This window comes from Centropristis striata, chromosome 6 (assembly GCF_030273125.1).
Source record: "Centropristis striata isolate RG_2023a ecotype Rhode Island chromosome 6, C.striata_1.0, whole genome shotgun sequence".
Classification (NCBI taxonomy): domain Eukaryota; kingdom Metazoa; phylum Chordata; class Actinopteri; order Perciformes; family Serranidae; genus Centropristis; species Centropristis striata.
Window position 1 is genome coordinate 1,277,918 of NC_081522.1, and position 18,045 is coordinate 1,295,962.

The 18,045-nt window shown below is 34.2% G+C and overlaps 1 protein-coding gene across 1 annotated transcript in view; it reads left to right on the forward strand.

The window, feature by feature from the left end:
• The first annotated feature begins 8,234 nt into the window (after positions 1–8,234).
• The window catches only part of n4bp1 (nedd4 binding protein 1), a 42,900-nt gene continuing 33,089 nt past the window's right edge, over positions 8,235–18,045 (forward strand). The window contains exon 1 of the mRNA XM_059334470.1: positions 8,235–8,782. Coding sequence (XP_059190453.1) covers positions 8,471–8,782 — 312 coding nt within the window. The 5' untranslated portion in view covers positions 8,235–8,470. The remainder of the gene's footprint in view (positions 8,783–18,045) is intronic.

Consider the following 18,045-nt stretch of genomic DNA (forward strand, 5'->3'; position numbering starts at 1 on the left):
AAAAAAAAGTTTTATTCAGCCTTTTGACATATTGTGTACCTGACTGAATAAAACAGGTGGGATGGTACTAAACAGCCTGGCAACGGCACAGTTTCACTCACCCTCCTACCCTTTCCTTTCAAGGCTAAGTTACTTTTTGAAAAGAGAAATACCATTTCGATTTAAGACTGAAAAGTTTAATTCATAAGTAATAACACAGCCTTCCTTAATTCTGTAGACCAGTAGTTCTCAACCTTTTTGAGTCGCGACCCCCAATTTAACATGCATGTTGTCCGTGACCCCCACTCACTGAACACAATCTCACACGCACAGTTCAGATCACCCAAAAAAGAAACAAAATGACCAAAGAAAGACACAAAATGACTAAAAAAAGACACAAAATGACAAAAAAAGACACAAAATGACTAAAAAAAGACTCAAAATGACCAAAAATTCACAAATTGACCACAAAATGACCAAAAAAAGACACAAAATGACTAAAAAAAGACACAAAATGACCAAAAAAGACACAAAATGACCAAATAAAAGACACAAAATGACCAAAAATTCACAAATTGACCACAAAATGACCCAAAAAAGACACAAAATGACCCAAAACAGACACAAAATGACCAAAAAAAGACACAAAATGACCAAAAAAGACACAAAATGACCAAATAAAAGACACAAAATGACCAAAAATTCACAAATTGACCACAAAATGACCCAAAAAAGACACAAAATGACACAAAAAAGACACAAAAAGACCAAAAATTCACAAATTGACCACAAAATGACCCAAAAAGACACAAAATGACTAAAAAAAGACACAAAAAGACACAAAAAAAGACACAAAATGACCAAAAATTCACAAAATGACCAAAAAAAGACACAAAATGACCAAAAAATCACAAAATGACCAAAAAAAGACACAAAATGACACAAATAAGACACAAAATGACCAAAAAAGGGACAAATTGAGCTGACTTCCAAAATGATTTGACGACCCCAAGAAATCATCTCGCGACCCCAATTGGGGTCCCGACCCCAAGGTTGAGAATAGCTGCTGTAGACCTGGTGTGACCCAAGCCTGTTGCCAGAATAAATGTTGCATGGTACGTTTCTACACATCACATATAGTGTTGATTCTCAACATTTTCTAACTACAAGATGTTAAATATGAATATTTCTTAACTGCTGCAACCAGTTTTCACCTGGACACGTGACAGCAGCTGCTTTAAACATGTGCTGACGCAGTGAAGATGTGGTGATTGCTGTTTTTAACCCATAAGAACCTATGGTGACACCCTTGTAACAAACACTTTAAATTGTCTAGAATCTAAGATTAAACCCATTTAACAAGTCTAACCCATTAATAGGCTGTCCTGTATTGCATTTAACTTGTTCTGACCACATTTCCTGTCACAATTTTGATATATGTTATGGAGATGCAAACAAAAAGGCAAATGGTTATTTGTTTTTTTTTATTTATTATTAATTTGTAACTTCAAAACAAATCTGAAAATGTGTGATAATTTGGTGTTAAACAGCATTATTAATGTCTCAATTTTGATATATGTTGTGGAGATGCAAAGAAAAAGTCAAATTTGTGTTTCTGTAAGCAGGAAATGTCTAGTTTATTCATTTTAAAACAAGAAATATTATGAACACAAATACCATAAACGCCCAATGTAACGTTTATGTCACATCACAGATCTTTGACATTTAGGTGTAGTATTTTTTTCTAAAAACATCATAAATGTGTTCTATGTGGTCCACTTGGTCTGTGGTATATCCCCCATCATTTTCCTTTAAAGATTACTGGGTCTGGCTTCTTATGGGTTAAACACTGTGAAAACAAACACTTTGGTTAAGATTAGGCACCAAAACCACTTGGATAGGGTTCGTAAAAAGAACAGAGTTAGGTGTAAAAATCACGTATTCCAGACAACACTCACAACAACAGGCACTTTCTTTTGCACATTTATGATTATTCATAATAATAACCAGCCTGTTGAAGTAGTGGAGCATTTTACAGTGGCGGTTCTAGACTAATTTTACTGTGGGGGCCAAGCAGGGGCCAGTGTTTAATCAGAGGGGCACATTAAAAAACTAAGCAAAAGATTATATTTAGGCATTCAAAACCTTTATTTTAGCTCATTTAAAAATCTAATTTAAGTATATTTGGAAGATACAAATGCACTGACAATTTTATGCACAATTACTTTTTTTTATTTTGAAAGTGCAGTATAGTGAGAATGATCTTTATATATATATATATATATATATATATATATATATATATATATTTATTTATTTTTTTTTTTTTTTTTTGAAAGTGCAGTATAGTGAGAATGATCTTTATATATATATATATATATATATTTTTTTTATTTTTATTTTGAAAGTGCAGTATAGTGAGAATGATCTTTTTATATATATATATATATAAAGATCATTCTCACTATACTGCACTTTCAAAATAAAAAAAGTAATTGTGCACAAAAATGTCAGTGTATTTGTATATATATATATATATATATATATATATATATATATATATATACATATATACACAAGTTTTTATTGCACAATTAAACTATTATACAATGTACACATTCTGGGTTCCTTTTGTGCACAATGAGATATTGTTTGAACAAAAAAGGGTAAGAATTGTTCCGTCGTTCATCGTTATAAATTTATCATTTTATTATTAATTTGACACAGGGGCCACAGCAGGGGCCAAAGGCTTCTTCACAGGGGCAGTGGCCCCTGGAGGCCCCTGTGTAGAACCGCCACTGTGCATTCTAAGTACCTGGGCACGATTTTAGATCAAACTCTAAGTTTTTCATGAAAATTCGGTGAGTATTTTTAAGAGAGCTAACCAGCGACTGTTTTTAATCAGGAGGCTGAGAAGCTTTGGTGGAAGCCAACAAGTTATTGAGATGGTTTACAAGGGACTGGCTGAAAGTATTCTACAGTTTGATATAACTGCTTGGTTTGGTGATTTGAGTGTGAAGGACAAGAACAAGATATATATATCTTTACCAGATATATCTTTCATTTTCCTGCTCTGATGTAAGGACTGTGTGTTGTTGCTTTTGCCTCATATATGCAGCAACATTTCCTGTAATCTGAAGGAACTACTGAGTTTGGTTGTGAAATACTGTAAATTATTAGACCGACAGAAAGCAAAAAGCAAGCCCACGTTTCAAATCTGGTTCTTCATTAAAATGATGAAATGGGGTTTGCTATTTTTTACTGTAATCTGCTGTTGGACCCTAACTGCTGTGGTCACAAAATCAACTATTAATGCATGGCCCAATTTAATAAAGTGCTGAGGTATGATGGCATGTCTCCTATCAATACTTTATGAATGAAAAGGAACCAGTGCATTTCTCGTCTCACAGGATAAAGGTGCTCATCCCACCTTGTTGCATAGGAGTCAATGATGGGTGGAGTAACTGTCACCAGTGATGAATCGGAGAAACAAAGCAGTGAACCTTTTTGTTTTGTTGTTTTTTGGTTGCCCACTTCACAAATGTATAACTATAAACTTATGATTTGGTGTAATAAAGAAATAAAGTTTATTTTTACCCACAAAATGACCATGCTCTGCAGCTAACAATCTGTGCAAACAACATATTTCAAACTATAACTAGTAGCCTGATGCAAAAACAGACTGCTAGCACCCAACTTACTAGCAAACAAAGTGACCTTTTAAGTCATGTTTGCTGCTATCAAACGTTAAGAAAAACTTTATTTTGAAGCCCAAAGAAAAGGCCAAAAAATATATATATATATCGGGCCAACCCCCAGAATCAAGGCAAAGTTAAGCTCAGTATTACTCAAATACCAACACGTTAGCATGAATGTTAAGCTATTTAACCAACCGGCCAGTTAAAAGATGCATTTCTCTGATTTTTAACAAGCTAATTTGCTATCAACAGCTACACAAATCGCTTTGATAAACATTCCATTACCAAGACAAGCAAACACACCTAGCTACCTTAGCCTCGGCGTTTTTTCTCCTCTCCCTCTTCTCTTTCCCTGCCACTGAAGGATAAAACACTCTGTTGACATAAAATTGTGTTTTTGTACAACACTATATATATTTGATCATATATAATTCATCACTCACACATGCAAAAAATAAAAATAAAAATATACACTACTGGTCAAAAGTTTTAGAACACACCAACTTTTCCAGAATTTAATTGAAAATGATGCAGTTTAATGTCTCAGTGTACTCTGAAATTAATGCACATTTGCAACATTTAAAATTCTTTATTGAGCATGATAGTGTTTTGAAAGTAAAAAAAAGATTCAAAATCACATTTTATGTTGAACTAAAGGACTAAAAAAAGACACAAAATGACAAAAAAAAGACACAAAATGACAAAAAAGACACCAAAAGACACAAAATGACTTACAAAACATGAAAAGAATTCAAAAATGGACAAAATAGCCCAAGACTCCATAGTTAAGTTGTTAACCCATGTCTTGTTCCCTGAAAAAGGCCTACTTGTATAATTCTGAAATGTACATTATTTTTCAGTTTTGGTTAAGCTTACCTTTTTTTATTTACCTCTGGCAGTTCACCACTTACCTTTGGACCCTTTCAAGCTGTTCATTTGACTTGAACTGCTTGAATTTCAATAAAAAATAGAAAAATTGGGGTGACTGCCCTAAGCAGTCACTCTGTTCGCTTAAGCCTTGGGCCGGCTCTGCTACGTGGTACTGTATGTTTTTGGATTGTCAGCCCTGTCAGGACATGCTCACCTCTTCTGCCCACTGATGGTGTTGAAGCAGCTGCTCAGGATGTGACTACTCCTACTGGTAGAACCACCAAACTGACTGCAACATCCTGCAGGATCTTATCTGTGGTTTGATCTCATTAGAATTTAGGTCACTGTGCGTCTTGTTTTGATAGTTTGATTTCACAACATATTAACAGAAAAGCAATAGTGGAAATGCCCTAGCAGGCTGTATCTACTCAGGGACAGTACTTGAGTACAACTTTGAGCTACTTTACTTGAGTATAAACCATTCTCTGCTATACTTTTACTCAACTAAAATTCAGAAGAAGATATTAGGCTATGCAGTGTTGGGAGGGTTACATTTAAAACGCATTCAACAACAGATTAAAATTAGGGTTGTCAAAAGTATCGATAATCAAAAAAGTATCGATACTAAAACGTTGTATCTGGATACGATACTCATTTTCAAAAGTATCGATACCCCCCGTGCACAGCAAACAACCTCAAAATATTGTTCTAATTGTTATTGTTGATTGATTTTATTTATGTTTTGCACTACCTCAGACCTGAAGCTTCATATCATAGTTCCAGTTTCATGTTGTTTTGTTGCATTTTTCTTTTTAACAAAAATATTGCTGTTAAATTTTGGGGTCTTTGTTTTTATCCTTTTGGTATTGAAAATGGTATTGAGCATCGAATATTTTCCTGAGTATCGGTATCGAGTTGAACATTTTAGTATTGTGACAACCCTATTTAAAATACATTAAAATTTAAAATACTTTGGATCAAAATCATGTTGCTGAGTTCATTTGTCTGGGTCTTTTTACTCACACCAAACACACAGTCTTAAGACAGTAATTGTCGACCAATTTAATCTGTAACTGTAACACAACACACTAGTTAATCCAGTTATTTGTATCGGGTTATTCCCAAACCTGGATTGTGCAAGTTTTACACAATACAACGACTACAGGTGTCACGTGCACGCTGTGTGAACCAATCATGTGAGGATTGACAAGGATCGATAGATAGATTACTTTATTCATCCCCGAAGGGAAATTCGGTTGTCACAGCAGTCCGGTATTCAAGTACAATAAAATACAATAGAATAAAATATGAGGTAGCATAAATAAAAACAACAATAGAAAAAAACACAGAATAGAACAAGGACACTTAAGAAGTTAAAAAAGAACATCAGTTGGTAGGATGGTTGACAAGATGAAGGTAATAATTAAACTGGTGATATGATATGATGCAACAATGCTATAGTGACTAGACGGTATATAATAATAATAATAATAATAATAATAATAATAATAGTACAGTATATAATATAATATGTAATAATAGATAATAGACAATATAAAAATAAAATGAAAAATATAAATAAAGTAATTATAAGTAAAATAATATGATATATAATATATAATAAAAATAGTAATAATAATAATAATAATAAATAAGGCCGGTAAGGCCGGTATAATAATAATAGTAGTATATTACAGTATATAGTAATAATAGTAATGGCAGCAACAGTATATATAATCATAATAATGGTAATAATATTAATAACATAGCAAAACATACATACAAAGATGAGTGAAAGTGGAAAAAAAGGGAGCATTTGGATGTATTTTGACACTTTTGCACAGTGTGAAGTGAAGCTCTCAGGGTCCACTAATAACCTACACAGGTATTTGAGAACTGTACATCCAACAGTTCAGTTGGAAGAAAAAGGTATGCTAGCATGCTGCTTCTGCTACTACTCCACCTGTTGCTTCTGGCATTAAAATGTCAATAGCTGTCCTTTTTTTAATTTCCGTGCATAGGTTATTATAGGCATTATTTTTAATTTTTATTGAAACTTAAGTGATATATGTGTTCAAATAAAAATCAGAAGTCAAAACAGCACAAAATTTGGCTGAATTATAAAAGTGTTAAAATGAAGAGCCAATAGAGCAGGCTCTTCTTGGTGAGCTGAGCCAAATGATCAGGATCATAAAAAGATCTAAATCTAGATCTAAAAAAAAAAAATTCCCATCACTACTACATTGAGTCCTGTTAGGACGCAAGTGCTTTTTGGACGTAAGTGTTTTTGGGATGGAAGTGTTTTTTTAGTTTAGTAGTGAGTGCTTTTTAGTAGTGAGTGCAGATTGTGTGTGTGTGTGTGTGTGTGGTCTGTGTACGTTTATTTGATAAGTCTAGTTGCTAGTCACTTTTCTTTCCAGATTCAGATAAATACTAAAATAAGATATAAATATATATTTTATTATTACCAACAAACTTTTCCCACCCAAAGAGAATGAAGTATTATTATTATTATTATTATTATTATTATTATTTTGGTTCCCTCTTGCTGCCATGGATGCCATTTAAGTCAAAACAAGTAATAAACAAAATGCCTATGAAACAAATGTTGAAATAAATAAATAAGGCAATATTAATATTAATTATAATAATCCTGCTGATAATGAACAAATAAATTAATACGAATTAAAAAGTACATGTAAATATTGTTTTTAAATCTATGTATTTCTGGGGACTTTTAAATTCTATATGCTATATTTATTTAACTCTTTTTACTTATTTTTATATATTCAAATGAATGGGGCATAATTATGTTATATATTCTATATATAATATTCAATTGAATGGGGCATAATTGTGTTATATAATATATATATATTATATGTTATATATATATATATAAAATATATATATATATATATATATATATATATATTAGCGAAATATGCCTCTGGATTTTACATGCATGTGTTTCACCTGAAGCAAGTGTTGTTTATATTTATTTCACTCTTTTTACTTATTTTTATATATTCAATTGAATGGGGCATAATTATGTTATATATATATATATATAATATTCAATTGAATGGGGCATAATTATGTTATATATTATATATATATATTATATGTTATATATATAATATATATATATATATATATATATATATATATATATATATATATATATATATATATATATATATATATATATTAGCGAAATATGCCTCTGGATTTTACATGCATGTGTTTCACCTGAAGCAAGTGTTGTTTATATTTATTTCACTCTTTTTACTTATTTTTATATATTCAATTGAATGGGGCATAATTATGTTATATATATATATATATATATATATATATATAATATTCAATTGAATGGGGCATAATTATGTTATATATTATATATATATATATATAATATTCAATTGAATGGGGCATAATTATGTTATATATTATATATATATATATATATATATATATATATATATATATATATATATATATATATATATATATATATATATATATATATATATATATATATATATATATATATATTAGCGAAATATGCCTCTGTATTTTACATGCATGTGTTTCACCTGAAGCAAGTGTTGTTACTTTAACTCGTACAACTTCCACCACTAAAGATAAACATCTCGGACTCGCCGTGAGGCTCACGCTGAACTGTCGTGTTTTGATGACGCCATCACTGGGACTTTCCGGATACGTCACTCGGGGCTTCCGAGTTCCCCAGCTAGCCCTGCCTCTGTGTTCATGTCGTTCAGACGCTGTAAACGTCGCCTCGCCGCCCCGGAGTACACACCAAAACACACCATGGAAACACCAAAAGGCTCCTCACGGCACCGACAGGTTTGAATTCTGAGACGTGGTGTCAGGAGCGACGGTTCGGACCGAGAGGCGGGATGTCAACAACGCGGCCCCTCCTCGGGATGAGGCGAGGCACCGAGCTCACGTGTCCGGAGCAGCCGAGCAGCAGCCTCCCTGCGCCGGCCGGCAGGCAGCCGCTGGAAGCCCCCACGGTGGACGAGTTCACGGTGCTGGAGGAGAAAGAGGACGAGCTGAAGTGTGCCAAGCCTCGAGTGGAGCAGGTTTTTAAAGTGACGTTCACCATCATCGGGCTGCTGGACCACACGGGACAGCCGCACGGCAGCAAAACATCCCGGCAGATCTGGCTGCAGCTGCGGGGACACAGAGACGACGTGTCCAAGGCGAAGGTGAGCTCCTGCTGCACTCTTTCACATGCATTTATATCCAAAAGACAGCTCCACATAGTGACTCAGTAGGTTTTCAGTGAAGGGAAGACCAAATAACCAGCAGGTAAACTGTAAAACCCAACTTATTTTTTGGAGTGTCAATGCTGCGAGAGAATTTTATGTCAAGACAGGAGTTACCTCAAATTAATCTTGCTTTTTGTCTCAATATTTAAGGTTAAAATGACATTTTGCACCAATCTTGTTGTATTGAAAATTAACAAAAAAATGTTATGATATCAAACAAACAACATTGGGCTTTACAGTGTCTGTGGCTGATGGACAGCTCCTGCTAGACTCTTTCACATGCATTTATATCGGAAAGACAGCTCCACATAGTGACTCAGTGGTTTTTAGTGAAGGGAAGACCAAATAACCAGCACGTAAACTGTAAAAACCCAACTTATTGTTTCAAGTTAAATATTGGAGTGTCAATGAGTGTCAAGACAACAAATGCAAAGGAGTTGCCTCAAATTAATCTTGCTATTTGTCTCAATATTTAAGGTTAAAATGACATTTTGCACCAATCTTGTTGTATTGAAAATAAAAAAAATTGTTATTGATTGATATCAAACAAGCAACATTGGGCTTTACAGTGTCTGGTGTCTGTGGCTGATGGACAGGTGTATCTGACTTATCTCTGCTGTTTCATCACATTTCTCACCAACTTCTGTAAAGTCTGTTAGATCTGGCCTAGATATATCTGTTTGGGTTGTTTTTCTGATCTATTAAGGCTGCGCCACAAAGTTAACTATGCTGAAGTTGTTCCAGCTAGGTGATAAATAATAATAATATTAATAATAATAATAATGCACTTTATTTATGGGCGCCTTTCAAGGTCACATCAAAAAACACTAGATAAAAACAAAACAAAATCAGCTACATAAAAACAAACAACTACATAAAAAGAAAAAACAGAGCAAAAATTTGGATAGCAAGGTCAAACAGAAAAGGTTTTGATTTAAACAAGTGAGTCTTGAGCTGAGATTTGAAGGTAGAGAGGAAATATTGTTTCAACTTAAATATTGGAGTGTCAATGCTGCGAAAGAATTTTATGTCAAGACAGGAGTTATCTCAAATTAATCTTGCTATTTGTCTCAATGTTTAAGGTTAAAATGACATTTTGCACAAATCTTGTTGTATTAAAAATACACTATCGTTCACTGTCTGCCTGTCTGTGGCTGATGGACAGGTGTATCCGACTTATCTCTGCTGTTTCATCACATTTCTCACCAACTTCTGTAAAGTCTGTTAGATCTGGCCTAGATATATCTGTTTGGGTTGTTTTTCTGATCTATTAAGGCTGCGCCACAAAGTTAACTATGCTGAAGTTGTAGATAGATAGATAGATAGATAGACTTTATTTATCCCAAGCTGGGAAATTACAGTGTAGCAGCAGCATTACACACAGAGACAATGACAACACAATTAAGTAAAAAGAACAAGCAATAAAATATAAAAATACAATAAAAATACAATAAAATATAAAGTGTCTAAAGAAGGAGTAGAATAGAATTCCAGTGCAGAATAAATATGAATGTACAGTATAAAAATGTTGGTGCTATGAAACTATGGAACAAATGTTCCAGCTAGGTGATAAATAATAATAATAATATTAATAGTAATACACTTTATTTATGGGCGCCTTTCACGTCACTCAAGGTCACATCAATAAACACTAGATAAAAACAAAACAAAATCAGCGACATAAAAACAAACAACTACATAAAAACAAAAAACAGAGCAAAAATTAGGATAGCAAGGTCAAACAGAAAAGGTTTTGATCTAAACAGTCTTGAGCTGAGATTTGAAGGTAGAGAGGAAATGTCACAGATGGTAAGAAAGTAAGTAAACTTTATTTCTATAGCACCTTTCACAGACAGAAGTCACAAAGTGCTTCACATAAAAATCATACACATAACATAATAATGTACATACAAGTTTAAAAAGACCAAAACAACAGCAATTTAAACAACCATAGCAGTCCCGAAACAATTAATCGATGGTTTGTGGGAGAGAGTTCCAGAGACGGGGGGCTGCACGGCGAAAAGCTCTAGACCTCCTTGCAGGAGGAGTAGTGAGGAGGTGCGAGATGATGAAGAGCTTTGAAAGTAACAAGAAGTGAATAAAGTGAAACAATGCGTTATCTTTCCTTTTTACCCGCCACATCCGCAGTTCAAACGATGTTTTTATATCACCCAACCCTAATTAGATCAGATATTGTATGAAAAAAAAAGTGCATCACGATTTTTTTTTACTTAGGCAAGGCAAGGCAAGTTTATTTGTATAGCACAATTCAACACAAGGTAATTCAAAGTGCTTTACATACACATTAAAAACAGCAAGACACAATTGAAAACAGTAAAAACAGTCAATTAAAACAGGGAAATAGAAATAAAAATATAAATAGGATCAAATAAGATACAGCAGGATAAAAAAAAGAGATAAAATAATAAAAAGCACAAGTCAAACATTGTGTAGTTAAAAAGTAAGGGCAGTAGAGTAGAATTGAGATTGTGGTTTTCTGGCACAATTTTTTTTTTTTACAAAATGTTTATTGCACTGATGAACTTTGACTAAACAAAAATAAAGTGCTTTGGCAAAGGGCATAGTGGTAGTTATATCATTGTAAGAAAAATTATGTTAAGAAAAATTAAAATAAAAATTGAGACATGCAGCTGATAACAACTTCCCCCTGTCATCATGTGCACATCAAACAGTCAGATTTCCTTAGAACGTAGCGTGTATGACCCTGAACATAGCTCTTCAGAATTAGCTGTCAACATGTTGAGGCTTCAGTGACGAACGGTGACATGTCACAATGTTCCCAGCTTGGGTTTTAGTCTCCGTCCATTCGTCCCTCCTTACCGCAGAACTTGAAATTTCTGCCCTTCATTCTCACCAACTTCTGTAGGTGAAGGTGTTGTCTTGCCGTTAGATCTGGCCTAGATATATCTCTTCTGTTTGTGTTGTTTTTCTCATCTATTAAAGCTGCGCCACAAAGTTAACTTTTGCTGACTTTTTTCAGCGAAGAGATAAAGTGAAACAATGCATTATCTTTCCTTTTTACGTGCCACATCCTCAGTTCAAATGATGTTTTTTCATATCACCCAACCCTAATTAGATCAGATATAGTATGAAAGCAGCAGTAGTCATAACTTTCTCAATAGATCACCACACGATTGGCATTGTGGTATCTTGTCAAAGGTGTCGTGACGTTTGTTTTTGTCGTTATATTACAGCCTGGTAGCTGTCATTGGCCAACAGTTAGCAAAGAAACATCACAGTCACCTGATATCAGGAACACATCACTCTGTGGACACTGACAGCTCATTACACTAGTAAAAGACTTTTTATTAGCTAATAAAGACTTAGACATGTTTACATCTTCACAGTTGTTTGTGTTAAACATTCAGACTGCTGCTAGAAAGTTTGTTACATAGTTTGTTTTCACAAATCTCTGATACAAAAAGTAATGTAACAAATTGGAGGCTAAATTGTAATGCAGTGCTATCATAAATAAGAGTGGTGTCTCGTTATAGGCTTATAAGTCTCTGGAAGACTACATTGACAATCTTAAGAAGAACAAAATATTTGGAATAAATACATTTAAATTGACAGAATACTTTTCATTTTAATAGACGATTGAACTGAGACAAAAACATTTATCAGATTGTATAGTGCTTTGTTTATTATTATTATTATTATTACCTTTGACATGTTTGAACCAGCAAAAGATACTGGTGCCAAAGAGTAAATAGTTAAGAATTAATTTGTCTACTGCCTGAGAAGGAAACATAACAAATACAGTACAGGCCAAAAGTTTGGACTCATTCAATGCATTTTTCTTTATTTTCATGACTATTTACATCGTAGATTCTCACTGAAGGCATCAAAACTATTAATAAACACATATGGAATTATGTACTGAACAAAAAAAGTGTGAAATAACTGAAAACGTGTCTTGTATTTTAGATTCCTCAAAGTAACCACCCTTTGCTTACTAGAATATAAGACATGTTTTCAGTTATTTCACACTTTTTTGTCAAGTATATAATTCTACATGTGTTCATTAATAGTTTTGATGAATTTACAATGTAAATAGTCATGAAAATAAAGGAAAAACATTGAATGAGAAGGTGTGTCCAAACTTTTGGCCTGTACTGTACATTATAAATTACAATATATAGCTGTACTTGTTTGTTTGTTCCTATCATGCATTATAAAATGTCAGCATTTTGGAAATGTATTATACCATTTATATTAGGGGATATGTGCGCAGTTGCAAAAAAATGTATTATCCGACTCTCTTTCTCACTTCTTGTTGAATAGTAAGGACATAAATATCAAGGGTAGTATATTGTGTGAGTAAAATGCAACCAAACTTGTGCCCAAATGAATGTTTTGGCCATAAAATACCATCTTATTTAGGGATTATATGAGATACATATGAAGCTGTGATTACAACAGGCATTATGTATATGCAATATTCATTGATGTCTTCCTCCGTGTATCATACACATAATAAATTGCATCCCTTAATTTCCTGAGGACCATTTCAAATTCAAAGGGTCTTTCCTGTCCCACTTTGTTTTAAAACCATCACATTTGGCAGCACACTCACTAAAGCAACACTTAGTGTGACTGAATCAATCATCTCACCCAAAACTCAACTTTACAACAACAATCAATTAAAAAAGCATCTAGGCTTGAGATGCATTTAGAGATCATACACTACACTTAACCATGAAAATGAGCTGTTAGCATCTGTGGAATGTTTTTTATTTCCTGTGGCAGTTCCTATACAATAACATCTGCCTCACTTCTGCATCTCGTCCCATGAGTCTCTCTTTAGTGCGTAGCTTGCTCCCCCTGTAACCAGCTGCTCCAAGCTCTGTCAGTCAACCGAAAATGTGATGTGGAAATGGTAATTTTACCGGCATTCTGTTCAACTCATGATAAGGATGACACAGGAGTCATACATGGCTTCCTGCATAGCCATGCCAAGTTTTGCTGGTGCTTTCTCTAGTTGGGAAATCACTGCAGTGATTCTGATAACAACCTTCCTAGTTAAGTAGTTTCACAACTTTTCTTCTCACTTAAACCACAGTAAAAGGCAGCTCAGGATTAAAAATAGTACTCTTTATTTTCTCTTTCAACAATCTGCCTCACATAGCAACAACCAGTCAGCAATGAGAATCTGTGCTCTTGACTTCCAGAAGGCGCAATACAGTTTTTGACTGACTGTAATTTAGTTTTATTGAGAATGAATAAATGATTGAATCTCAGATGCCCGTATGATAAATGTAGCATAAGTGAAACCGCATCAGGGACGTTAAGTTTCCACTGAAATGGAAAGTAAACCTCATAAAGATCAAGTTCATTGTGCCCAACCACCATAAGCCGTGTTTCCTTTAGGGCAGGGGTGTCAAACTCTGGCCCGCGGGCCAAATTTGGCCCGCAGTGTAATTTTATTTGGCCCACGAGCCAATATCAAATTATTATATTATTATTGTACTATAAAAGCTGACCCGCCGGTATTATACGGCGCATTTACCGCTAATACTAGATTTATTATTGTTATTTTATTTTTATATGTATTAACCTGTTGAAAAACTTTATTTTGATATTTAAATCAGAAGGATGCAAATAGAAAAGAGGCATGTGATTTTTATTTAATTTTTATTTAATAAATTAATGACATTGATGTGTTTTTTATATGAAATTTGATTTTGCATGTCTGCACTATTTAGTTATATATTGTATGTTTATAAGCATTGCTGGTTCCATATTTAATGTTAAAGCAAAACATGTTTGGTAGATATTAAAAGGTTTATTTGTTCAGTGTTGGCCCGCGATTTTATTCAAGTTTTACATTTTGGCCCATTGTGTATTTGAGTTTGACACCCCTGGTTTAGGGGAAAGAGTGTCCACCGGGAAAGTCTCAGGCCACGCCCTCTCAAAAGTCCACTCACTCTGCGTGTCTCCATTACAAAAAGGCTCCCAGAGGGATTTAGAGACTCCGGAGGTGACGTATGGTTTTCGATCGGAGCGACGGATTAAACACGGGAGGCGCAACTGTGGCCGCCGTCACTAACTGTGCACAACGTCAGCAGCTGATCATAAACAAACCAGCATGGCTAATTATGCACAGAGTCTACGCTGATCATGAACATAGTGATTGTGAATTAACCGGCATCGCTAACTGTGCACAGAGTGTCCGGTGCTTGTTGTAAACAAACAGAGAGGCGTAATAAGCTATGCTTCAGCCTACGCCTTTTCGGTCCAAATGTCTATTATCAATTTTCTCTCTCTGTTTACATGTTGTTTACTTTGATCAATGTTTTTTTTTTTTTTTTTTCTGGTTTGTTTTGATGACATGTATTGACCGAAATAAACAGATACGAAGCGAAAACGAAACAAAACGAGATTGCTAAGTAAACACCTCCTGCAGCAGCAGCACATACACACTGTGCTGCTACAGAGCTAACTGTTAGCTTTTTAGCAATTAGCAGACTGGACGCTAAGGGGTTAGCATCCCCTCTGGCTATGTGACTGCAGCTGGGAGAGACTGCTGCAGGAGGACTGTGCCGCTTTGACTCATTTTTACAGCCCCCGCAGCTCGTTAAGAAGAGTAAGAACACGTTTCAAAGTCTCCAATAACACCAGAAAAAGTTGCTGGATTTGTCGCCAGTCGCTTTTTTTAGAAAAATAGTCCCTAAGGGGGTCTGAAAAGCCGCTAAATATAGCAACAAAGTCACTAAGTTGGCAACACTGCTTGGCTGGCTTCGACAAATGACGCATGTTGTTGCGCATGTTGCTATCCAATCAGTAACCAGGCTTTTTTTCAGGGGAGAAAAAAGACCCTGCTCTTCTACAGGGACTAAAAAAGTCCCTTTAAAACACCGCTCAGGACGGCTCATATTCAAATTAGGGGCGTTTCGGCGAGTGGGAGCCGCCTCATTCCGGGTTTTGGGCTGTAGTGGAAACACCATTACACTATCTTTAAGAGGCTAAATAACTCTCCAAAGATATTTGAATATTTCTGCAAACTTTGGTCCTTAAACAGTCTTGGAATGGCATAAGCTTGATATCACTGGAGAGCTGAGACTCTTCAGGGGCCCAATCTTCACGTGTGATGATGTTAGTCATAGTAGCAATTTCAGTAGTAGTAAGAGCATTTAACCTGTTGAGACCTCGAGGATAATCACGGTCTTGTGAAACTGTACAACCACAAAGTACAGACCCAGGGCAGATATTGACACAAGCGAGTTTTGGAGTTTCCAAAACAGAAGTGCTTGCCAACCGATCGCTGAAAGATTCAATTCTTTCCCAAATCTCCAAACTGTCAAAAGTTTTTGATATCAAATCCCAGCATGGATTTTTCTGTGATGTTTTACTTTCTTTTTATTGAACATTTTAACAAACATTTTGCATACATCTGGTATACATAAATCAAACCCCTCTGATAATACATCTTCAGATTACACTTGCCATCTTTCATCTTGGATCAGATATAAATTAACTTTACATTTTTATTCACTCCAATAAAATTGTGCAACTGAAATAGTAGTCATCCAATGTCATCCAAAAATTATGACTAATCAAACAGCAATTTGTTCCAGTGTAGCAACATTTTAGAAATAAAAAATAAGCAAAAAAAACAATAAAATAATTATAATTTAAAAAATAAATTAAAAAAACATAACTTTTCAACTTCTGTAGCTATGAATCAGGGTACTTTTCCTTCTAATGATGATCATCTCAGATAAAGTCAGATCTAATTGGTTTTATGTACTCTACCCAATTTTTCCATATTCTTTTAAATCTGTCCTCCTCCAGTCTCACGGAGAAAGTTAATTTTTCCATCACATAAATATTATATATAACCTCAACCCAGTCCTCAATCTTAGGTTCCTCCTTTTTCATCCACTTTCTGGTAATTGCTTTTTTGCTTGCAATCAACATTATTTTATACATGTGTTTGAATCAAGGTCTTTTTTTCTTATTGTGGGATTTTGAAAGGATTTTTGACCATTTTAAAAAAATTAATATTCCAGTTGTAAGATATTTGTTCAATTTTGTACCAAATCTGTGTAACACATGGTATCAACCCAAAAATCGCTGTAGCGACCTAACTGGTGGCAAGAGGTTCATAATCACAAAACTAAGTACATTTACTACAACACAACACAGCACAAGTAGAGTTTACTTCCAAAACGGAAAACTAAACGAAAAGTCCAAAGCATTTAAGTCCTATGCGGGGGTTTTTTGTGGATGTTATTGATGCGGGTCTGCTGTGTCAAAAAAGTTCCAAAGACGGACTACTGAAAGATAGATAGACCCTAGATACTATTACTAAGGTTGAAATTGAAATAAAAAATGAATATAGGCTACCAGTGAGAAGTGAAACAAATGGTTTTCACTGTAAATTGTTGAGAAAACTCACCCTTGTGTCCACTCATTTTGACATAGAATGGAATAGGCTTTATTAACAAAATTTCAATTAATATGATCGTATGAAAGTAATTGTTAAAGTTGTAGTAAAATCGGCCAAACATTTTTATTATTTGTTTTTGTGCATCGTTTTAAACATTGCTGCCATAATTAATTCAGCAACATCTCAGCCCATTTAGTTTTTGCAGAGTGAATAGACTTTTAACATCTGATTTCTTGTTTTCAGTGCTGCAAGAAGTCGAATTTCTGAAATGTTTGGATTTTGCAGTAAATAAATAAAAAAATCAGCAACCAAGTTAGATGATTAGCATGTCAACCTCAATTCCAAAAATTTGGGAAGCCGTGTAAACATAAATAACAATGGAATGCACAGAAAATACATCATTTTATTTATAACAAAATACGTCATTTTAACGTTTTCAAGATTCCAAGATTAGCAAAATATGGCATTTTGTTCTATTTAAGTTTTTAGCTGTCATCCTTTTTTTGGATTTGATGTTGTAAATATTTTAAGAAAATGCGGTTGGAAATGCAAGAAGTGCACCAAACAAGTGTGGATTTGGCTATCTTGAATAAAGCTACTGCTGAATTGACAGCCTATAGTAAAATGGGCCAAACATTTTGATTATTTGTTTTTGTGAATCACCAAATGGTGCATCTTTTTAAACATTGCTGCCATAAGGAATTCAAGGGAGGCATTATCTCCTTTACTTTTGTAAATGATGCTTCAGTGTATCCTAAGCTAGAGGAGCATTAAAAAATCTTTTTTT